Source organism: Malurus melanocephalus, unplaced genomic scaffold (assembly GCF_030028575.1).
Source record: "Malurus melanocephalus ecotype Western Australia unplaced genomic scaffold, MMel_1.1 scaffold_0, whole genome shotgun sequence".
NCBI classification, from domain to species: Eukaryota; Metazoa; Chordata; class Aves; order Passeriformes; family Maluridae; genus Malurus; species Malurus melanocephalus.
The window spans coordinates 2,868,224-2,892,706 of record NW_026623232.1 but is presented as its reverse complement, the minus strand read 5'-3'; the positions used below and the strand labels follow the sequence as shown (position 1 = coordinate 2,892,706).

General features: G+C 36.7%; 1 protein-coding gene across 2 annotated transcripts in view; it reads left to right on the top strand.

Annotated features, from left to right (window-relative positions):
* The first annotated feature begins 7 nt into the window (after positions 1–7).
* SNX6 (sorting nexin 6) overlaps positions 8–24,483 on the top strand; it is a 29,710-nt gene continuing 5,234 nt past the window's right edge. The window contains exons 1-13 of one of the 2 annotated variants that reach the window (XM_057364171.1): positions 8–15; positions 176–223; positions 5,725–5,829; positions 7,589–7,699; positions 9,263–9,384; positions 11,376–11,499; positions 12,764–12,859; positions 14,115–14,220; positions 16,642–16,717; positions 17,985–18,024; positions 19,149–19,235; positions 20,130–20,289; positions 21,328–21,413. In XM_057364171.1, coding sequence (XP_057220154.1) covers positions 10–15; positions 176–223; positions 5,725–5,829; positions 7,589–7,699; positions 9,263–9,384; positions 11,376–11,499; positions 12,764–12,859; positions 14,115–14,220; positions 16,642–16,717; positions 17,985–18,024; positions 19,149–19,235; positions 20,130–20,289; positions 21,328–21,413 — 1,167 coding nt within the window. In that variant the 5' untranslated portion in view covers positions 8–9. Of the gene's footprint in view, positions 16–87; positions 224–5,724; positions 5,830–7,588; positions 7,700–9,262; positions 9,385–11,375; positions 11,500–12,763; positions 12,860–14,114; positions 14,221–16,641; positions 16,718–17,984; positions 18,025–19,148; positions 19,236–20,129; positions 20,290–21,327; positions 21,414–24,483 lie in introns of those variants that run through there. The other variant, XM_057364241.1, reaches the window with a different exon arrangement.

The window sequence follows — 24,483 nt, the reverse complement described above, 5'->3', positions numbered from 1 at the left end:
CGAGCAGCCATGATGGTGGGTCCGGGGCGGCCGCGGAGCCGGGCCGGGGCGGGGCGGGGCGGGCGGCGCGGCCGGGCACTCTCTAACCTGTGCGCTTTGTCTCCCCTCACCCTCCGTGCCGCCGGCCGTGCCCCTCCGCGCCCCCCGCCCGCGCCGCCGCCGCGCCCCCAAGCAGGAAGGCTCGGACGACGGCCCAGATTTCCTCTCGGAGGAGGACCGAGGTGTAAGTGCCGCGGGGAGGYGTCGGGACCCCGGCGCCTGGGGCTGGGCGCGGGGGGAAAGGATCGGCCCCTCTTYGGGGGCCTCCGGGCGCTGGTGGCCCCAGCCCGCCGCGTGGGTGCCGGAGGGAGGCGGGATGCCGGGCKGCCAGCGTCCGGGCTGTCTGTCGCTCTGTCCGTCCGTCTGTCCGCCGGGATCTGCTCCTGGCACAGCCTCTCGCTGATATCGGCAGCGTGTGCGCTGCCTTGTGTTCTTCATTGTTGTGTCACCCAAGTTTTGGAAGGACAGTTCTTTCGTGCTCTCGTTGGAATAGCTCTGGAGGGGGTTGTGCCCGGAGATGGATATTTTCTCCCTGCGGCCGCCTCTCTCCGCACACGCCCAGCGGGGCCGCTCCTGCCCAGGCTGACCAGCCCTGGGGAGCGCCAGGTTCCGTCGCCAGCCGCGATCCAGGGCCTGGGTGATGCGGTGCTGCCCCCCCTTCTCCCTTCAGGCCCGAGGGGCTCTCCCATAGATAACAATGGGACATTTACATTGCAGACACATGCTGCATAATAAACTCTTTATTGGAAAGAAGTTCCGTTGTTGGGACAGGCTGCCACAATTACATTTGTTMCTGAGAAAACCTTTTTCTCTGCCCTCCTGGTTTTGGCCTTAGTTTCTCCTCTCACCTCTGCATCCATCTTTTTGTAACTTGCCTCCCTCACTTAAGCAACAAATCAGCTAATCTAGTGTATTTTAGTCACACTGATTACCCCTGTCACTTAGTATCTTGAGARAGACCGACTGTGAGCAAGGTAGGAGAGCAGCTTCAGGGTGGCTTAGGTTCCTTTGGCTGTTGGTGGTTATTGAAGAGGCTGTATACAGTATATTACTAAAAATRCAAAAATCTGAGAAACACTGTGTTGGTATAATGTTTTATCTTGCACGCTATAGTCAGATATCAAATTCAGTGCATTTTATGTTCCAGTTTATGACCAGAAATTTAAAAAGGCATTCTAATACTGTATCAGGCCAGTTCTGGCCACTATRAAGCTTTTGTTCTTAGGTATACAGCTACATTGCTAAGAATATTGGATGAAAGAGTGAGAAGGTAGAAATTGTTGTCCTTTAAGTGTTTTCAGAACAAAGACTGAAGAACTTACTGTTAATTTTAGTTTACATAGGTATTTTACATAGTTTGTCCCTAGTACTTATGGACTGCCTTTGAGGCACRCAGTTAAATTGCCTTTATCTAAAGGTGCAGGTAAAACATAACAATGCAGATCTGTCCTCGTGTGAAACTTGTTTGTTTGGCTGGTTATTAGTTTTCCCTCTAAGGCTACAGTCGTTAAGAGTTCACAAGGTAATTTGAAAAACCTTAGGAAATCTCTTAGCAGTCTTGTTTGTACATTGGTGCTGTTGTACAAATTATCATCTCAGCTGGCCAACTGCAGTCTTTTTTTCCCCCTCCCTGATCTTCATCCAGCACTGAGGAATTAAACTAGAACAGTGTAGTTCTCATTTCCCTGATTTTTTGGGGAGTTTCTTATTTAGAATCACCAGTGTGGAGGTTTAATATTTTCTCTACTATGTAAATCCCAGAAGTTAAAACACAGGCTGTTACCTGCATGATTTTGTTTTGTGATACGGGAAATTATTCAAAAGCATTATGACAGTCTGTTCATGAATGAATTTGCTGTACTTTATTCTTCAAAACTGTAATACCTTTTTTTCTTAGTAGAAGTAATAAAAATAAACATATTTTCATAAAGTCATTCCCTAGTTCTGATTAGTTGTTTTCCTCTCTTTGCGATTAAAAAACTAGTAGGTCAAGCCTTTATTTGAAAGCATGGATGGCTGGTTATTGAGCTTTTAGTTTTGAAGATCAATACTCTTGCCTCTGTTGAATTCAGACATTGCTGTGACAACTGTACTTCTAATGCTGCAAGAACGTTTATTGGTTACCGTTGTGTTACATTGAACCTTGCGGTGATGGGATGAAGGAATGCTGGAATTTATGCTGATGCCATAGAAGGGTAACTCTCAAACAATTGTGTTACACCATATGGAGCCTTTTCTGGAGAATTGTAAAACAGAGCACTGAGAATCAWCTTTGAGGAAGTAGCAGTGGGTGGTCTGTAGAAGGAACTTATTATAAATGGTCTGCATTAAATGAACTTGTGGGAATTGTTTTTCTGAGTTTCACTTAGGAAGAGAGGATTGACTTTGCTTGGTGTAATTTGGGTCCTGTGGGGATTTTTGTGCTTTGTCTAACATAGACAGTACGTGCTTTGACAGGTGGTGTAGTATTGCTCCATTAGTACTGTCTTGTGTATTTTAAATCTATATAATCTTTAGCTGACTTGGCTAACTTTCAGAGGAAATAAGCTATACTTTAGAGCAGGTCTGCTAGAAACTTACTGTGAAAACACTTGGAAAGCTTTTGTTGTAAAGGTATACTTTGTCCCCTTGCTCTGTYTATTTATCTGCCTGTAAAGAACCAGCTGAAGAAAGGGTCCTTTTACTGTAACATTTTTGAAAGAGYTTAGAGCATGGAAGTTACTGTTAATACATGACATTACCTAGGAATGTAACGCTTGGTTGTTTCCATTGCCTCTACCAGATTCCTTCCATTATCATTTGAAGTATAATTGATCCTTAAGGAAGAGCTAAGATGTTAAATCCTCTCCTTGCATAGAGTTCTCTTTCAGTAGTGTAGTTGTTTGGCCTGGGTTTGACTTCTGGTATTTTCTATACCCTTTGAATAGAACAGGGACTTTCTTGGTATAGCATAAGAAAGTAAATTAACTAAACTAAATCAGTGTTTGTTTTGCAAGTTGTTCAGAATGGATGTAGATGACATGTCTAAGCATAAAATCACTATACAATGTTATATGTATTAGACTTGGAGCAGGGCAAGATAAAAAAGGACTGTTCTAGCTCTATTTTTTTCCATACTTTAAGGTGCTTTTGTGTCAGTTTTCATCCGTGTCAGCCTTGTTTTATTTTTTCCTTTTCTACTTTCTTTGTGACTAGAAAACCATCCATTGGTAGTAGTTTTATTTTGGAAGTAGTGATGCAGAGTTGTRTAAGTTTGTTGTGTGATGATGTTCGTGAATTCAGTTTCCAGTAATGCAATGTGAATCGTTGTGTCACATGAATACATTTAAAATCCTTCAACTTTCTGATTGTCTTTGACACCTTTCATAAATGCTTCATTACCATTGCAGATGAAAACATTCCCTGTTGGCAGTCAGGCTACAAAGCATAATTTAACATACGATTAAACTCTTCAAAACTGTTACAAACTTAACTCAGTATAAATCAAGCAAACAAGTCTTTTACAGTTATATGTCATGGGTGGARTTGTTCATGTTTAATTCTTAATTTTCTCAGCACAGATAATCCTTCTGTATCTGAAATTGTGAATGGTGCATATGATCAGGCTGCACTGCACTGGACATTCTCTAATGACAAACTTGATCAGCTGTTATGCTGAATTTTAGAATTCTATATACTACCACTGTGAAAAAAAAAAAGAAAGGAGGTGGAAAAGTATTTTGGTGGAAATATTTGTGACCTGTGAAAGGCTACAAGAATACCATTTAGATAATCCAGATTATTTGCTGAGATTACTCAGTCTGTTAATGTATTCTGGGGGGACTGAGGCAAAACAAACAGCACCCCAGACAGTGTAACCACAAAAACCTTTTTACACGCTGAAAAATGTGGTGTCATGACATGAGGGAGATATTGGTATGTTATTATATTTTTCTTTCCTAAATTAGATGGTAAACACATTGGAAACTCAGTAGGAGCTAGGAGATTCTGTCTCYGAGAAGTGATCTGCAAGGAACCATTGCATGATAATATGCCTTTGTGTGAGGCAGTGACCCCCTAAACCTTGCGAAAACGTAACAAAAGGCAGTGCCTGARTCACGTGTGTGAATATGTTACTGTGCAGTCATTTTAATGATTTCCAACTCTGCTGTAAGGAAAAGCTATTACTACTTGTGTAAGAGCTATTGAACTGTTACATTTTGCTAGCCATAGCAGAATATGCTAGACTGCATGATTTTGGTTTACTTTAATGCACTAATTCTAAGATACATGAGTCTGGTTGCTGTTACATATGGGCAAGAGTTGTCCATACATCAAGATTAACAGCAAGACTACAATGGGATCTGACCACTGTGATTTCAGATAAAAGTAACATATGGAAAACAGGATGTGGCAGTTGATGCTTCTGTCCTACTGCTTTACCAGTGCCTCACAGCATTACCTTCAAAATCCGCTCATGTGTAACCTCTGTAGTATGTGTGCAGGATTCTTAAAGCATTTTTATGCTTAAGTATGGACTTAAAAATGCAATCCTGAAAAAAAATTGTGGAGAAAAAGTCCAAATCTCTGTATGGTAAAGCAATTTTTATACTGGAGAATGGGCTATTTCTAGAAAAAGTGCAGCATCAGAGAAAACAGAGTGTCTCAGTAAAAAATATGCCTCATGAGCATGATGTTGAAGTATTTTTTGACAATGTGATTGGAAAAGATTTCAGAGTTAGCCTTAGTACTTGTAAAATCATTCCAAATGTCTGCTGGTCATGACAATGAAATTGTCACAGGGTGAATTCCTCTAGAACAACAAGAGTGCAAGGGGATTTGAGTTTCCATTTGGGGTCTAGATGAGGTTAGTTGCACCAGTTTCTGCTGAATGCCTTTGGTCCAGTTACTGCCAATATTGTGGTGCTCAGATAATATTTCAGTTTTGCTGTATTTGATCATTTGTCTCATGTCTTTGGAATAATTTTGTGAAAGACTTCAGGTTTCATGTCTTGTAGAAAAAAAAACAAACATGTATTCCTTGTACTTTTGCCCTTTCTCATTCTYATTTTGAAGACATCAAAGTCTTGGGTTTGAGGTTTTTGCTTTGGGGCTTTTCAGAAAAATGTTTCCAAGAAAACTTAGCTCAGTGAAGTTCAGGATATTCTTTTTAAGCTTTTTCATTAAATGATGAGATATGTTGAACAGAAGAATAGTGTAAGACAACGTGAATAAATCAGGTCTGTAACAGCTCTGCTTCTTTGAAATATAGAACCACTTTTCTCCTTGAAGTACCTTTCCAACTGTTAATATCTTTATAATTACCTTTGCAAGTACGTTTACTTAGAACAGGYTGTCAGTTCAGAGGAGTGGGGGAAATAAAGAGAAAAGCTACCAAACTTGTTGCTGTCTGTAAATGTACTTTGTCTTGAACATCTCAATTACTAGCAAGTTAACAATCTACAGAAATGAAAATAATGMACTAACATGGAGTACCTAAAGGAGATTATTATTTTTATGGTCATTCATGCAGTAGGGAGTACTACTGGAATTTCTTTTTCTGCTGAAAATAATCTTTTAACGTTGGAGGTTTCTGTGATCTGTCTTCAGCATTGCAGGATCTGGGTTCATTTCCAAGAAAGAATAATGAAAATATAATTTACCTTTTTTTTTAAATTTAAGCTAAATACATTTTTATTTCTTTAGCTTAGAGCAATAAACGTAGATCTCCAGACTGATGCTGCTCTGCAAGTGGATATCTCAGATGCACTCAGTGAGAGGGATAAAGTGAAATTCACTGTCCATACAAAGGTAAAAAACCTGGTTTTGCACTTGCAACAATTCTTTATTATAAACAGAAGAAAGTTTGCTTAAACTGTTTATTGAAACAAAGTGTAACATAGACCAGAGGAAATGAGAAAGTAGGATTATCTCATGTTTATGACTCTGTGTAGCTACAGTGCATAAGAAAAAGTTGACTAAGAATTGAGGTTAAAAAACTATTTGGAAGAAAGTTATGTTCATTTTTTTGTATTGATGTGTTGTCATGCCATTCCCATGCTTATTAATTAGCCGATTTGCAGATAGAATCTTTAACATACATCAATRTACTTCAATATAGCTTTTAAAATTAGATTAGATTTTATTATAGTTTCTGATTCTAAAAGCATATTTTGTAATTGTATTACATTTAGGTGTCATTTTTAATTGCTGTTGTTTATGACTTTATTTTAGATTTGAATGTTTATTGATTGCAGAGTGACAGAATAATTGAAGTTGAATAAAGTRTCTGGACATCATTAATCCTATCTCCTTACTCTCACCATTAAATTAGAGTGGATGAGAGCACGTTGCTCAGAATTTGTCCATTTGGGTTTTGGTTATAGAATCATAGAATCATAGAGGTTGGAAAATATCTCTAAGATTGAGTCCAACCATTAATCCAGCACTGCTGAGTCCACCATTAAGCCATGTCCCTAAGTGCCACATCTACATGTGTTTTAAATATCTCCAGGGATGGTCACTCAAAAATTTCCCTGGGCAGCCCCTTTGACAACTTGACAACTGTGGCAGTGATGAAATTTTTTTAGTATCCAATCTAAACCTCTCCTGGCGCAACTTGAGGCCATTTCTTTTTGTCATGTCACCTGTTAGTTGAGAGAGGAGACCAATCCCCACCTTGCTACARCCTCCTAGCAGATACTTGTAGAGACTGATAAGGTCACCCCTGATTTTTCTCCAGTCTAAACATCACCAGCTCCCTCAGCTGTTCCTTATCAGATTTGTGCTCCAGAGCCTTCCCCAGCTTCATAGTCCTTCTCTGGACTCCAGCACCTCAATGTCTTTCCTGTTGTGCGTGGCCCAGAACTGGACACAGGACTTGAGATGTAGCCTGGACTCRCCAGTGTCCAGTACAGAGGAACAGTCACTTCCTTGGTCCTGCTGACCGCACTATTTCTGATAAAAGTCAGGATGCCATTGGCTTTCTTAGCCACCTGGGCACGTGCTGGATCATGTCCAGCCGCTGTTAAACAGCACCCCCAGTTCTTTTCCTCTGGGCAGCTTTCCAGCCACTCTGCCCCGTCTGTTTCACCGTCTGGGCTTGTGACCCAAGTGCAGGAGTCAGCTCTCCACCTTGTTAAATCTCCTACAATTGGCCTCAGCCGGTGGATTCAGCTGGTCCAGATCCCTCTACAGATCCTTCCTGCACTCCAGCAGATCAGCACCTCCACCAAGTTGGTGTCATCTGCAGACTGGCTAGGGGGCACTTGATTCCTTCATCTGTATCATCCATAAAGATACTAAACAAAACTCCAGGATTAAATTGATAAAGATATTAGACAATGTCTATGAGAGCGGACACTCCACAACCTCTTTGGGCAGCCCATGCTGATTGATTGCTGCACTGATTAAGATGAGGGTAATTACTGCGGTATGAACTTTGGAGACCTTTTTATTGTTCCTTCAAGGTTTTTTCTCATACCGCGTTGAAAAATGCTGGTTTTTGTTTTGGTTTTCTTCCTCTCCATCTTGTTCCCCTCCATAATTCTACTGCCTGTTACCCTTCTAGAGTTCCTTACCAAATTTCAAACAAAACGAATTTTCTGTTGTCCGGCAACATGAAGAGTTTATTTGGCTTCATGATTCTTTTGTTGAGAATGAGGACTATGCTGGCTATATAGTAAGTACTGGTATTCTTTTGGTTTATATGTGCCATTTTCTGTGGGTTGTATCAAAACTATTTAAGAATGCTTTTAAATGCAGTGGAAACAGCAGGTGTTCATTCCTTATAAAATCAGATCAACTTCTCTATTACTTAATTTCATGCAATTACACAAAATTAATGGTTGAAGCAAGCCTGTAAGAAAGCTACAGTAGCTGTCATACTTTCTTGCCTTTTACTCCTAAGGAATGAATAGTTTAATCTGTCTCCCAAGTGTATTTTTGGGACACCGTGTTAAAAGTGTGGGAGAGAGTTGAACTGTATGACTTGGTGGTATTGTTTTTGCAAGCTAATGTTTAACTTAGTTGCAAGTTTCATGTTGCCTTTGTTTTAGCTGGAATGGCAGAGTGAAGTAATTMGATTTTTCTAGTTCTCATTATAAAGATCAGAATCATTTTTCCATAAATAAGAGGAAGGAAAAAACAATCTAAATACCGTGTAGAACTACAAGGAACCTCACTATATAATATCTTATGGTTTGAAGTTTATTTCAGGCCTTCAGGGAACAGAGGTCTCAAAACAGGCACTGTATGATACTGCATATTATAAATGAGTGCTGCTCTTCATACTTGTTACTTGCAAATAGGAATATTTGTCATCTTGGTATGAAAGTTAGGTATTCATTTTGTATTTGGGGGATTTTTGCTGATTCAGAAGGTAAACAGATACTTCTAATTTATTAATAGCTACATTATAATTATAATCTGTGATGATAATCTGTCATACCATTCTCGAGCTAGTCTTTTCTTAGTCAGAAAAGCTACTTGAAGTGGCTAGACCTTCAGTGTGGTAATAACAAGTTTGGTTGACTGTCTAGATGCTGGATTTTTGAGGTTTTTTTGTAATGTGTTAATGTAATGGGCCAATATCAGTAAACAAAAATTTCAACATAGTTTAACTTTGTTCTGTGTTCCTTTCCTGACAGCAGTTCTTGATTAGTTCAACTGTAGTGTTTTCTCTTTCAGTGTTAATATACTGTATTATAAGATTAGCCTAGAGACTTGTTGACTGGGAGCTTTGCTATTTCAACACATATATCTTTAATGTCAACATTGCTGCAAGAAGGATCTAGTGCCTGCAAACAATAGGGAATGGTTTTCTTGGTTTAGAGCTTTGGGGAGTTATAAATGGATGGTGTGAAAACAATTGTAGAAATCTATTTTTTTCTTCAATCAAGAAATAATCCTTATCAAATAAGATAAACCAAAAACAATTAAAAAATAATTATTTGAAGTTCTAATTCATTGTCATGGGAAATTAAGTATTATTTGGGTTTTATTGTAATTAAACTGAAGCCATTAGTTAATACTTAAATAATCTTCAAGGACACTTGACCAAAATGGGTATAGTAATGCAGCACGTATAACACATGAATGAGAGACTTCATCCAGAAATACTGTAATGAATGATGAGAGAAATGTGTATTAAAAAGCTGCAGCCAGTCTACAGTTCCTGTACTATGAATGGGTGTTGTTTGACTGAGAAAATGAGAAGTTAAAATAAAATTGGATTCTATTCCAGATTCCACCAGCACCACCCAGGCCTGACTTYGATGCCTCCAGGGAGAAACTGCAGAAACTTGGAGAAGGGGAAGGATCAATGACGAAAGAAGAATTCACCAAGATGAAGCAAGAACTGGAAGCGTATGTAGACTTGATTGCTACTTTATTTATTTATTTATTTAATTRTTTATATTCCAAAACTTTTAATGCTGTTTGCTGTCCTTCGTTTCTGATTTCACTGTAATGGTTTCTCTGTGAAATACAGACTTGAGAATCCGATTGCTATAGAACCAGGGTTAATCTTAGTGATCATGATCAGTGCCATTAGGAAAATTGTAGAAATAATTTCATGGAAGATCTTCTGAAACAGGAAATAAATCAGTTTTTTCTTGAGCATTCTTTTATAAGAAAGAAAGTACTTAGATCCTTTTCTTCACAGAACATCTGCAAAGGGAGGAGATAACCTCTATCTTTTTTAGTTCTGGTGTTCCACATTTTATAAGCATAATGAGACTAAGTTACACATGGAGTGATTGGGAGTAGGGAGTTGTGCATGTGGTTGGTACGGTAAACAGAGATGCCAGCCTTCTGTTCCTCAAGAAATATGAAGATTAYTAGAAAATTCCTTTTTTTGACACTTTTTTTTTGCACAAGGAGAATATACTTCCTGAAAATACTGTTTTCCCTTAATATGAATTTAATTTATATGAAAAATCTGCTTTGAAGCATCTTGTTCCATATTGAGTTACACAGTGAAGTTTCTCCTTGCTTCGTCCATTTTCTTTATCATGCATTCACTTCTTTGATCTTTTTCCTGTCATTGGTTTCAGTTTTCAAGTGTATATTTACGCTGCTTCTAGACTGCTTCTATCAAGAGCTCTGAATTGGCAAGAAAAGTACATAGAACTCTTAGAACTGCTGCTTTCTCTTCGAACTTCAGCTGCTGTGAGCAAATGTCTTAAAAAGCTCTGTATTACTGATATGTACAACATAATTTATAGCAGAGTAGATATACACTTCATATGCAGAAAACTGGAAATTAGCAAAACACTATAGATTTTAAAAAATCTGGTTTTCCAGCGGCCCTGATCATGATTCTCTTGTGGTCTGGTTAGGGGTTGGATAACACAGAAAACTTTGGGTTTCTTCTACTGCCACCTCCATCCTCTGCATCCTCCTTTTTTGTCTTCACTGAATGACTACTACTCTCACTGAGATCAAACATCTCCCAACACTGGCTCTGCTGGTTTGCTGGTATGTAAATCTTAACCTCCTTGCACATAGTGGAAGGAAAAGTGTTGATTATAATTTCACTGTTTGACCTCAGAACAAAAAGAAACTGTTGACCTCAGGGAAAAAGAGCCCTTTCCTCATTTTTAGATGAGTTGAATCTTACTCATTGAATTTGCAAAGCCAAATGAATTCTAGCAAACTTGTRTTGATAAGAATGCCTTCCTCTTAATTAAATTGCAAGTGAGTAATTGCTTTGAAGTTGAGTTGGCTGAACTGGGCAGCTATGTGATTTTTATGGTTAAATGTGATTTTTTTGGTTGTACCTTCCAAATACAGCTCTTCATTTCACTTTTAGAACCACTGTGGAGTGAGACATCAATGTAAGCTTTGGCTCAAAAAGGTTAGGTGCTTTAACATGAAAGACTGTCTAAACAGCTAACAAAACTACATGAACATATAAATAAGTAAGGAGGGTGCAAATGGGCAAGGGGATGGAGATGGGGAGGAAGGAATTTGCACATCAATATATAGTATCTAGGGACTGTAGTCTGTACCTCAGTTTCTTGATTTTTGGGGTGCTGGAAAAGGACAATGAAATGAACTTCCGCTTTCAGCAAACCAGTGTCTCTTGGCTAACCATAAAATTTGAGTGTATTTGTTGACTCTTCATTAAAAGTCTCTCTGTAATGTGTTTGGGCTTCAAATTTCTCCCTAGTATTAACATTGTGCTGTTTATTTATWTATGTCTACATCAAACATAGGAGTGATAAACTCCATTATATCAACTTGTAATTTTGTACCCTTACCGAGGGTCTCTTAAAAGATGCTCACTAAGTTTATCTCATATTTATAATTGCTTCATATGAAACTCTTATGTCTGTCTTATTTCTTGTTTTTAGTGAGTATTTGGCAATATTCAAGAAGACAGTTGCAATGCATGAAGTGTTTTTGTGTCGCGTGGCAGCACATCCTATTTTGAGAAAGGACTTAAATTTCCATGTATTCTTGGAATATAATCAGGATGTGAGTATTGAAAACTGAATTGCTGGCAAGAGAAATCAAGATGTACTTCTGTGCTAGGATGAAAAATTGATTAAGAGGGCATTAGCTCCTGGAGCAAATTACATAATTCCTTCATGCCAGACATATTTGTATTGTAAAAGTTAGAAATTCATTTAGTCTGTAGGAGTTCATTTTCTGCYACCTAGGGAACCAAATGCACTATATGCTCTAACCTCAGCATGAAAAATATTACTGGAAATCCAGTATATTTTGGATTAAAAAGATGAGCTTTTGTTGGTGATTTCATGTGACAGTATACTTTTCCACTCTTTGAATTTTTTTTTTTTTTGCTGCGGGAAAGAATGATGCAGCAAAATGGAACACTAACTTTTAGGATTAGGAACTGTGGTATAAATCCTGTTGCTAACAAAACTAGAGAGAATTCCTAATGATACGCTGTATTAAGTATAAYCTTTTTGTTAATGATGTAAGTGAATATGTGGTTTATTTTTTTCCAAATATTGAACTAGTGTGGCTATCCACATGTAGCATACTGAATTGAGATAATGGAGAGTACTTTTGGATCCATAACTTTTTGGTTTTGGAKTTGGGGGTTGCTCATATTCTGCAAACAGTTTCAGTTACTTTTTGAAATGGCAGGAATTAACATTGAATGGAATGAATTATTACAAAGACTGGCTCAGCTGTATACATACTTAATTCAAAATATGTTACAGAGGTTTCTCTTGCTTGATGTAGAAATGCTTACAACAGGTTCAGGAACTCAGTTTACCTAAACCGGGCAAAGTTAGATGGACAGGAGGAGTGTGGGGAGGCTTAAATCAGCATTATCCTCTGGAAGTCAAAGATCTGCATTCACCAAAGCATGAAACATGGTTATATTAACTCAACTATAGTTACATCAACTCAGTTATACTGTGCGTGATAGATACTGTGTTACTGATAACCAAAATGTATACTCCGTACATTTGATATTATCTGTGGGTGCTAGAATGTTGCTGATCTTTTTTGTTTTCCTCCCCTAGAATAGTGTTTTGGGTGATGAACAATCTAGTAAACGAGGTAGTCTTCGTTCTGGTACAAGGTGCCCTGTCCCCATTAGTGCAGAGTATAAGAGTAAACAGAGAACAGGAAAACTATTTTAGGTGTAGCAAATAGTAATATGTGGTTCTACTTACTTTTTTTTTTTTTTTTAAGCTTGTATTGCCTCTAGCAAATGAATGAACTTGATAAATTCTTGATAAAAAATTAATTTGTTTTTCAGTTGAGTGTTCGTGGGAAAAATAAAAAAGAGAAACTTGAAGACTTCTTCAAAAATATGGTTAAATCAGCAGATGGTGTCATTGTTTCAGGAGTAAAGGTGATTGCTGCTTAACATAGCAAGATTTAAAATGTATCAACATTGTTGCCTTTTTTAATGAATTTTACATAGGTAAAAAAATGGGATTTTTATAGTGATATCTAACTTAAGAATTAGTGGCAGACCATAGGAGAGAACTTGTGGTCTGAATTCAAAATAATTGAGCTTTCTTGTGGGCTTTCAGTACTCTTCCCTCTGTTTTATGAAATTTAGCTGGTTTTTTTTTATACATAGATAATTGAGGTTGAATTTTTTYGTTCAGGCCTGCCATTTTAATAGTGGAAAAAAGAACTAGGTCTGACAACTGCTTCAGTTCAGAAGTCACTAACAAAGTGAATTTTCCCAGTCTTGTAGAATCCTTCTACTGTTTCAAGGCTAAGAGCTGCAGTAGAGGTTATATTATTTTTCCCAGTMGATGTAAGAATGTAACTGAGGGGAAAAAAAGTAGTGAAAATTCAATTTAGACTTTCCTAAAAGTTACAAAATTGCTTTTATAACAAGCATAAATTCTGCTGCTTTTTAATCTCCTTTCTTTATAGTGGTAGCCTTCCATTTGCCAGCGATTTTTACAAGAGTTAAAGGTTTCTAGRTTTGAAATCTTGATTTTTGAAACTGCTGGAAAGTGGATATAACTATGGATTAATTATGACTTGGAGAAAAAGTTAAAGTCCAAATAACTACCAGTTTCATAAGAACATTGTTCAAAGCCCTTGTTGTAGGCTGTTCCATGGTATTGAGCATCTGTTATTTTAGAGGGTTTTTAATAGTAAGTATAAACCAGTTATCTCAAGTTATAATATAGAAAATACTAACATTTACCTGCGTTTGCAAATTGAAAGACGTCTGCCATTAAGACCAGTACTCTGAGCTGGGAGTTCAAATAATCTCTTCTGTGACACAGCCTGTGTGCTACTGGGTGACTTCCATCCCTTCTCCCCTTTTTCTAGGTAGATGTCCTTTTGTTAAGTACTTGATATGTATTCTATTTTTCTGTCACCCATGGTGACTCTTTGGTATTCCTTCATGTTTAATTATATAGACCTTTAAGATGATTGCAAATTCTTAATTCTTACCGAATTCTTAATAAAAATTAAGATCATGATATAAGTGGAGAAGAAATCAGCTTACATAAATGGTATTTCAGACATTAGATGCATTTCCTGTCACAGCAACAGTGGAATGTGCAAATTTACTCTGCAATTGCTCTGTAGAGAGAGTGAAATCCTGTTTTTTAATTGTTCTCTTTTTTTTGTAGGATGTGGATGATTTCTTTGAACATGAGAGAACATTCCTTGTAGAATATCACAACCGAGTCAAAGATGCCTCTGCCAAATCTGATAAAATGACAAGATCACATAAAAGTGAGTTGTTTCCAGAGTGGAAATAGTACTGGTTAAAGTGTACAGAAGTTGTTCATGAGGAGAAGTAATTTTTAGTTTTCTTTTTGCATGTGAAAAGTGGATTCATTTCTCCAAGTATAGCCTTCAGAGGCTAAAGAAGTTCAGTCTGACTTTCTGAGTTTAGGCTTTGCAGCAGTAGACTGGATGGAGTAAGAACAGCCTGGTGCAATCAAGGGTACCTTGATTCTTCATGCTGTCTGCTTGAAAAGAAATACACTTTATGTATTAATATTTTTATTTTTAAAAAATATTRTATCTGACTTAGTTATTTTGATGTGTAGGTGGGTAAAATGGCAGTACATGTGATTTTACACGTTGTGAAGTTGTTAGTGATTGGATGTGGTTGATTCCAYTGAGTGCAATTTCTTGCCATATTAGGCATTGCACTACCTTGCTAACAAAATTACCTTTGCTTGTATCAAACCCCTGTTTGAGCTGTTAGTTCTAGACTAATTTTCCATTTTTAGCCACTTATACTAGAGATTGGGATGTGTACATTCAATAGCCTAGTTTGCAGGACCCCTTTTCTCATTGAGACGAGATTTTCCACTTGCCTATTGATTTTATCTGCCTGAGCTGAGTGCTAGCTAATGTGATTTCTGGAAGCTCAAGGTGGTCTTCTCATGCAGTTCATATATTTTTGAGAAAACGAAAAATCTTTGGGTTAGGACTATTGTGTTTGATTTAGGATTATTGTGTTTTGAGAAGCTCAAAAAATTGACATATGTTGTCCTTGATTTTAACTTTTTGTTAGATAAATAAAATTGATCTACCAGATTCTGTCTGCAGAATCCCACAGTTTGGGTCTGATTTACCCATACCCAAAGATACTGTCTTTCCTGTCTACAGTAATATAGTTGGCACAAAACCATGTCACAAGTCTTTTATGAATCTCTATTGATAAGATCTCTAAAATGGACATTGAATGAGATATTGAAGTAAGAATTTTCTGAGTTTTTCAGATGCTTCTCTTGCCATTGTATGAAGACTGAGTCTTTTGTAGTTTTAGTATCTATGCTAGGAGATGGAGAGAGTCTGTTAGGGCTCAGTGAACTTCTAAGGGGCCCTGTGTCTGCATTCAGCTCCCACCTGAATTGGTTCCTGGTGTTTTTGGTTGCTTGCTTAAAATGAGAACTGAGCTTCATTCATGGTAATGAAGTGCCGAGATTAATTTGCAGAGTGAGAAGGATTTTTACRTTGCTTGAAGAACCAGGAAAATCCTTTGAAATAAGGGTAAGGATTGATCAAACACGTGACAAAGCTTTCACTGGTTTCCAGGCTCAAATCACATAGGATGTTTATTGACCACTTTTACCAAATTCTGAGTTTGGGCAAAAGGCACCTTTTGAAATTGTGGYTAGAAGAGTAGAGCAGTGACCTGGGAAACCTATTTTGAAAATGGACGATYTGTGGTTTATTGATAATGTGATCAACAGAGAGCTGTAGACACTAACTTGCTATTTCGAGCAGAAAATCCATTTTTATGTTGAAATGGGAAGAATAGAAGGGAATATGATTAGCTACCTAATACCATTCTTCACTGTAATCAACTGCACTGATGATATATGGAGTAATGGATTGTGTGGAAGTTGACCCCCTCGAGCTGTTAAAAGTGTTATTAAAAAAAAGTAATTCTGCTTAAAGGCATATAAACTTCAGAAATAAYAAGCAAATGTATTTTCCTATTCATTGCTTGGGTTTGCTTGTTTTCCTCATCCACTGAGTTAATACTTGAATCTCTTTAAAAAAGCTGTGTGCAAAGATTTTATTTTTATGATGATTATATAGCAATACTTCACTAGTCAAATTATGCAGCTTTCTTAAAAATACTGCTTCTAATTTCCTTGTTTGAAGTGATGTATCAGTAATGGTACTTTAACTTATGCCTGCTTATTTGAAGAGGTGAGGGTTTCCTGAAAATTAGGCATGTGCTAGAAAATGTGTTGTGCATATAGTGCTGTATTTTTGGTAATCTGGGGTTTGTAGTCAATTGACTGCTCTCAAGAGCACAGACTTTCTCTTACTATTAAACTGTGATTTTGTTATTTCCAAATAGCTTTAAAATAAAAATTAAATTAGACTTTGTACATCTTCCACCAAAATATAACCTAACAAGATTGCACAATAAATTTGCCTAGCAGGTTTTAATTGCATAAAATACTTCTAGGTCAATTACAGTCTGTGTAATTTGGTGAAAGCACCGTTTTTATTGTGTGAGGCTATCTTTCYTGTTAAGAGATGTGATTGCAGTTTTATTTCTGCTTTTGTGTTAAAGCATGTGCTTTTAGAAAAACACCTATTTTTGAAGAAAGAGAGGAACTTCAAAATTTTCAGAMGGAAGAGGAATGAGATAGTAAAACAAGTGCTTGTTTGTTTTTCTAGATGTGGCGGATGACTATAATAGAATTGGTTCTTCATTATATGCATTAGGAACGCAGGACTCCACAGATATATGCAAGTAAGATACTGTTAATAACCTATGGGGTAATTTGCTGTATAGCAGTCTTAATGGTGACCTGCTGAGATTGGTAGCTCTTGTTAGGAGAAAATGAGAATTTATTACAGTTGTATCACATTAAGATACTTTATTCWCTACTATTTCCTTTCTTTAGCAGGCTGCATTTAATACTTTTGCTTTAATATTTTTCTGTGAAGAAATGCTGTTTTCTACAGCCTGTTGAAAATTACACAGTTGAGATGGAAAAGTCCTCACAGAATAAGGAAAAACCATAATTCTTTTATCATTTTCTTATGTTACAAATGCTTCAACATGTTCAGCAAGCACAGGTCTCAGTATGAGCATATGGATTTTTTTGAGTGTACCAGCATCTTGAGAAATAGTTATGCTGTTCTGGCAAATTAACTGCCCGTAGGAAAATAAAGGAATCTACAGAGAACCCCAGAACTCTGAAAATAGAAGAGGATCTCTGTGTACCGATGTTTGTTCTTTAGTCTTTCAGTGAATTGCTTGAAGTTTGGTGTATCTGAAAATAAAATTTAGTTAACTAGCTTAAMGATGTCACTGCTGGTCAACATACACACATAGTTACTTGATGTTCATTGGTGTCAGTGTGATGACAGGTAGGACATGAATATGAAAGTTAACTTACCTGAATTACAGTGATACATTTCTAGATGTGGTGATTGCTTGTATATTAGCTACTTGGTAATAGTATTGATATTTGTTGTAGTCCCTTAGGGTCTGTCAGAAGTCACATGTCTTCTGTGAAAATAGTATAATTTGATATATTTCAGTGTGSTGTAAAACTGAAGCTTCGTTTTGTCTCACACCATGGTGATGTTTTCACACTGTTGCTCAGCGTCCCAGATTTCCATGTAGGCCTTATGTCRTGTTTTCTGTGTGAAGAAAAGTACACTCAAATTTGCATAAAGGACACTTGGTAGTAGTGTGAGACCRTTGACCAGGGTGCTGGTATTTTGTGTTTATTTCATAGAAGCATAAAGAATCCTTGAGGAGCTGAGCAATTATTCTTGACTTTAAAATATCCATYGGTTTTGCTTTGTCTGTCCTTTGCCTTTCTTACATTGCACAGTTCCCAGATGTTTGAAGTTTGAAACTAATACATTCTCTGAGTTTTGTGAATTACAACTCTAAACAGTGCCTTTGCAATCTTTATTGCCAGATGCAGACCATAGTGTGAATTCTAGAAAGTTATCAGACTGTTCAAAACAACATTGTAATATGAGCTGTTTCCTTTGCACAGGTTTTTTCTGAAGGTGTCAGAGTTATTTGACAAAACAAGGGTATGTACTGTGAAGCAGATAACATGTGTCAATAGGGCATTAATATTGATAATGGAGATTAATATGCGTGCTTCTAGAGGAACCATTTAAGGAATGTGCATTGTGGAATGAGAAGGCATAAGATTTCATTCATCTGTTTTGTAAAATGGTTGAGTAGTAGGACCCTTCAGTCTACTAAACATATCTAGGCAGTCTTCTGTAATACACTTGTAAAGCTGCTGTTCCCTTAAAATGCATAGGCATCTTCCATACTTGTTACTGGGCATCACAGAACTTGTTATGGATAAAAGGAAGAAATGCAATGGTGGTCATGCTGCTTTTTTTTCTGGAGCCAAGATCTGTTTCTGCAATTATTTGGCTAAGAAATACTATTGCTTATGCTTCTAATCAATTTTTCAAATATCTTCTCTTTTACTTTATTTGTTTGGCTTGGTAGAGAGAAGATATATGTGATGTATCAGGAAAACTTTCAAATGAAAAATATGTGCATTTCCTAAACAGACAATTCTATCTGCATAAAGGCATACTTTAAAGAAAATTAACAGAATTATCTGCTTTGACTTGAACTATTTCATTTTAGAAATATATTTTTTTTTAAATTAGGGTTTAAAAAATGCACTGGCAGATTCTGTTTCTAATTTGTTCCAAATATGAGCGAATTAGTTTACTGTTTTTTCAGACCACTTAGTGCTTGCAGTTACACAATTAGTCTGCAAAGGTGCCTTAAAATTTTGTTTTCTTTTGATTTCAATAACATAAAACTTCTTGTGCAACTCTTCATATAAGTTTGTTTCTCTGCATTTTTTCTAGCATATGACATGCTAGAAATAKAATTGCTATTGGAAAAAAGAAGTGTTTAATATAGAAAGCCAGTTGTCAGCTACTGCTCACACAGTAGCTTATTGCTTACATTTTAATACAAATTCCTAATACTGCTTTTGATTTTGCATCCTAAAGTATCCTGTCATTAATGCCTGATCTTAGTTTTTGAAAAAGACCATGTGTCTGTATTGCGTGTTTTACATTGAATTTGTATCATACGAATGAATACCCAAAGTCTGGATGTTTTTAAGTGGATCCTTTTACTTACTGTTTGATGGTGGTTTTTTGTTTTGTTTTTCCAGAAAATAGAGGCTCGAGTATCTGCTGATGAAGATCTAAAACTTTCTGACCTTCTGAAATACTATCTTAGGGAATCTCAAGCTGCTAAGGTGAATCTGTGGGCTTTTGTTCAGGAATTGTGTTTAACATAAAAAAAAAAAAAGGGAGAAAAAGTGATAAAGGATCATCAGTTCACAATGAAGACAGATTAAAATGCTACCACCTCTAGCCTGCAATTTCTCCCTTATCTGTTAAACCTACGCCTCTGTTTAATATGAGGAGTAACAAAACAGTTGCTGATGTGGGACTGACTGTATGGAACTGAGTGAGCCACTTGTCGAGGCCAAATCACGCAGTAATGAAAAACAGTGGAAGGGCTGTTCGTGTGTTTGCAGCGTGTTCAGTGCTTGTAATTGCAAGCAATTCTGTTTTTAAAAAATACTTGATATTCCATATAATCTTCTAGTGCTGATAAAGAGACACATGGGCTGAATTGGATATTCTGTGCATACAGAAAATTTCATTCTTATTGTTGTTTGATGTGAGATGATTAAATAACATCACAGAATGAGCAAGCATTTGCATGAGCAAGCAAAAAAATGTCTATAGTTAGAAGATCACAAACATGCACAAAAAATACTACTGTTATTTCTTGGGCTCTGTGTGTATTTCAAATACATAATCTGAATGTATTTTGTTTCTAATCTAAAAAGCTGTGAAATTTGCTGTCATTTGCCTTCTTTGGCTTTCTGGAGTTTGATCTAAGCCATCTGTTGATAGCCTCTGTTGGACAAGATGGAGACCAAACAGTATTATGTTGTGGATCTGATCTACTATGGATATTCCTGTGACCCTGTAGGATGAAGTAAAGTGAATGCAAATAATTTAGTAAGAATTGAAATACAGTAAGAAGGACTAAAATAATTTTTTTAAATTACTTGGAGTAATATAAAATCCTTCGGTAGAGCCTTCTAAACTCTGTACAACCTTTGTTTTTTTAATAGGATCTCCTATATAGAAGATCTAGGTCACTAGTGGATTATGAAAATGCTAATAAGGCATTGGATAAAGCAAGAGCAAAAAATAAAGATGTGCTGCAAGCTGAAACTACTCAGCAAATATGCTGTCAGAAATTTGAGAAAATTTCCGAATCAGCAAAACAAGGTATTTGGGTGGTTCTTGATCCTGTGCTACTACGTGAAAAATAACATATTTTTGTATGTTATTAATGGGAATTAATGTAATTAATGAGAACAGATTTTTGTACTGTTTCCTAAGCAGGAATATTATCTCTTAATTATTATTTACTTATTTTAGGAAGTTGAAATAGTATTTTTCTTTGGCTCTCCATAGTTCTGATAGGAGGAGCTAAGTCTTAAGTGCAAATTACTTAAGGTTTTTTCACCATATGTAAGATAGGATACAAAATGACAACTGCTATCAGTAATAGCAAACAAATATTTTAAAGTGTTAGAGTTCCCCTTTTGGTTTTATGCTTTCTTCTGTGAAGGCACCAGTCTGTCACAGAYATGATACTACATTAGAGAAGAGAGAAATAATGAAATGAGATTTCACTGAATTACGGAGYTCATAGAGAAAAGGAATCTTATTTATGTGTTACTTTTCTTCTGGAAACTTTGTGTCTATGTAGGTTAATACTTCAGTGAATTAGTGTTATCTGACTCATCATTTGGGACAGATTTGTTCAAGGTTTACACACCATGCTCTTCTGTTTTTATCATTTAAGAGTTGTTTGAGCCTGTAAATCTGGTTAATGATTGCTGTAAATTAATGGAGAATGAGTGATCCTGTTTGCCACAAAGGTATATGCAGAAAGCATGCTGTTGTTCATTCTAGTTTTAGCTTAGTATATTCCCTAAAGGCTTTTCATGTGTCAGCCTTGAAAGAACAGTGCAGATGGAATAAGAGAAATAAATGTTAAAAGCATTCACTTGGCAGTCATTTTTCAAAGAGCTTTGTGTMGACAAAGTTTACCCAGAAATGAGGAACTGCAGTGGTGGTTTGCTTTCTTCCAACTGTATAGAAGTATTTTTGAGCCCAAAATGTGCTGAGATTACACTTGAGATTTTTCTTTTTTTTCCTTCTCTCACCTTTTACCACTTCCATCCTGAAGGAATCTCTGTTAACAGCTGAGGTCACTAGCAAGGATACTGTTGATGAGTACATTTTTATTTYCTATAGAATTGATAGATTTCAAGACAAGAAGAGTTGCAGCATTCAGAAAAAATCTTGTGGAACTAGCAGAACTGGAATTAAAGCATGCTAAGGTAATTGTGATCCTTTTTGGACTGTATTTCAAGTGATTTTGAATATTATATGCTTGGTTAACGAAAATGGCTACTTTTGTTGTGTGACACACACTTCAGTGTTCAGGAAGGTGAATTTCAAGTTAAGCATTGCCCAGAAAGGTGAACTTATTTTCACCTGTACTTGTTTTTGTTTTCTCTGGTATTAAGTGTTTCTGAGGGATTGGTAAACTTGAGGTGCCTTTGGAAAAATCATCTCCTGGAAGATAATTTTGCCTTTTGTATGTATTTACAGCTACAGAGTTTGAATATTTGCCTGTTTTTAAAACTTCATCTCACTATTTTACTATGAGATAGGAAGCAGTTTCTCCTGTTACCTATRTTTTGGGACTTGCTGTATAGTAAATTGAGCACGAGATCACACTGGCCTGTCTGGTATGATGAGTATGCTTTTTGAACCTTTTTGCCTTTAAACACTAAGCTATTAGCCAAAGATGCATATTGCACATAGTCTTTTCAGGAAAAAAAATGTTTATAGGAAAAAAACTTTAGGGGTCTGTACTATCCKTGAATTTCACAATATTTTTGATTTCATGGACGAGTGCAACAGTCTCTTATTTGAACAGTCCTACACCAGGATGCAGCTTTCTTTTAAAAACCAGTTCTTTAGCATTTCTTGTTCTTGTTTCAAATCTGAAACTGCATTGGTTAGGAAGCTGTGAATTAACTCAGAATATATCTGTTGAAATGACTTGTTAAGAGATGTATTGCTACTTTGTGAATGTGACATTCTTTATTCTGCAAAACCTAGTACTTGTAAAACTAATGCACTGTAAAAAGGGTATTTTGGGGGACTTTGTTAAAAAATGTTTGTAAGTATAAATTCAGCTTGATGAGATTTGTATTTTGCTGGCAAAGCAATCAGTAATGTATCGAACATGTGACTTTTTCAGATGAAGAGTCCTTACTTTAAGTAAGTCCTTATTTGCAACAGTTTTTATTGATTTGCCATATTGTGCTTTAGTAAKGGAATGAATCCACACCGCTTCTGTCCTCCTTCGGTCATTGGCTCTTTATCATCTCTGTGACTTGCTGAAGTCTCCCCATGCTTTCAAGTGAAATGCTTAGACAATGTCTTGGTCTTCTAAAGTAACCTTAAAGAATCACTTTTTTAACTATGCAAGTCACAATTTTGGGRTAATATTCTCTTGAATTTTGACAACTAGTAACTGCAGAATGAAGGGGGAATATTATTAATTTCTGTAGCTTTCAACTTGCTATGTGCTTACTGTGTCCTCAGTTTACCTGGAAGTCCTTTAAGTTTTTAGCTTTAGTTTGTTGCCACAGCTTGTGTTTAACACACAGTTCTTTAAGACAGTCTGTCTGTGATTTACCTTTTCTTAGTAAATTTACTAACAAGGAGTACATAAAGCTGTAACAGAAGGTTTGAATTGTAGTTCTATTTTAGGAGGTGAATTTTTTTGCTGACCCTTTTCACCTACTTCGACATGGAGCACAACATTCACCAGTTTTGAATATTTAAAGCTTTACAATAATAAATGGTCATTTTGACTAAGAGTAGCAAATCTTGAAATTTTAACTARTATTGTAACCTGTTGAATGAAAAGATATTTTGTTTCTCACTAGGTTTGAAAGTTCTCTTTTTCCAATGCCACTKTTTCATATTTAAAACAAGCTAAGCTACTGCAGATGTATCAGTTTGGTTGCTGTGTTTTTCTTTCTGTGAATTCTGAGTTATATTACAGAATTTACAAGTGCAATAGATTGTATTTTTCAACATTATATAATGGGGAATGTTCTTATTAATGCTATAGCCAAGGTATTTGAAGAGAGTCTCATGRATAGGTTTTTGTTAGTCTGTACAGAGTACTGAAGGATGAAGTGGTTTGGTGGACACTTTCTGAGTTAGTTCCATAAAAGGAAAAAGGAAGATACTAAGATACTTGTTTGTTGGGTTTTTTTGGAGGTGATATTGTGCCCTGATGTGTGAAGAGCAATGTTGAGGGAATATGAATGAAAGGCAGATCATGAACAATGGTCCCATTTCAAGGTCTAGGTGGCCCTTTTTTGACTGAGCTAAGTTGGGCTGTTTCTAGACCCCTAATTCCTCTTGCAGTACAGCCAGAAAAGGACTAGTAGAAGCAAAAAAGAAAACTATTTTTTTGTGTGGGCAATCAATTAATTAAGTCAGATCAAAAGCCTCCTGCTTTTAGGTTCTGGACAAAATAATTTGCCTGATGGTGTGGCAGTCCCTTTATATGTGCTTTTGCACCTACTGGAAGCTAGTGTGTGAAGTTTTAGTAGTGACAAAATGGCAATTGCTTGGTCCATAGTGTGTGGAGCACAGCACTGACAAACTTTGCAACATGAGCTGTTATCCAAGTCTAAGTGTTTGCTTCCAGCAAAAAATGCTAAGTGGGCAAGAGGTCTAGGCACAACAGATACCCACTGCTGCAGGCTTTTGCTAGAATCTTGTATTGTGGATTTTCTTTTTCTGTAATGAGTGCCTCCAGACTAGATGCCATGCAGTTGTGTCTATCTCTGAATCAGTCTCGCCGTGTGTCTTCTGGACTTGGAGCTGCCTCACCCAAAAAACATGGAGGTGAAATATGATGAACTCACCTGARAGGCTCTCTTTAGGAGGACTTCAGACACACTGAAGGCTGCTGCTTGATTAGCTGTTTAAAGTTATTTGCTCTCTATAGAAAGAAAAACACAAATCCCGAAATACAGAAATCGCTAAGCAGAAGTCAGAATGACAAAAGAATCGAGAGATGGTTCTGAGGCACAGCTCACATTTTGTGAGCTATACCTGCCTGTGTAGCTCTAGAAGACTCAGGGGTAGTAGGGAAATAAACTTAAAGTAGATCAGGGACACTGTATATACAAATTCTAAGTAAACCCTCTCTGTCCAGTTATGTTTATAGTGCTTCCCTATAAAATACTTACTGGAAATATTGCTAATATCCTCTTATCCTTTTGGATTGCAACTTTTTGAAAAAAGCTAAAATTCAGACTGTGGGTTGAGTTTGCTTTAAGCTGATGAAAGGGAAGACTGCTGCCAGGAAGG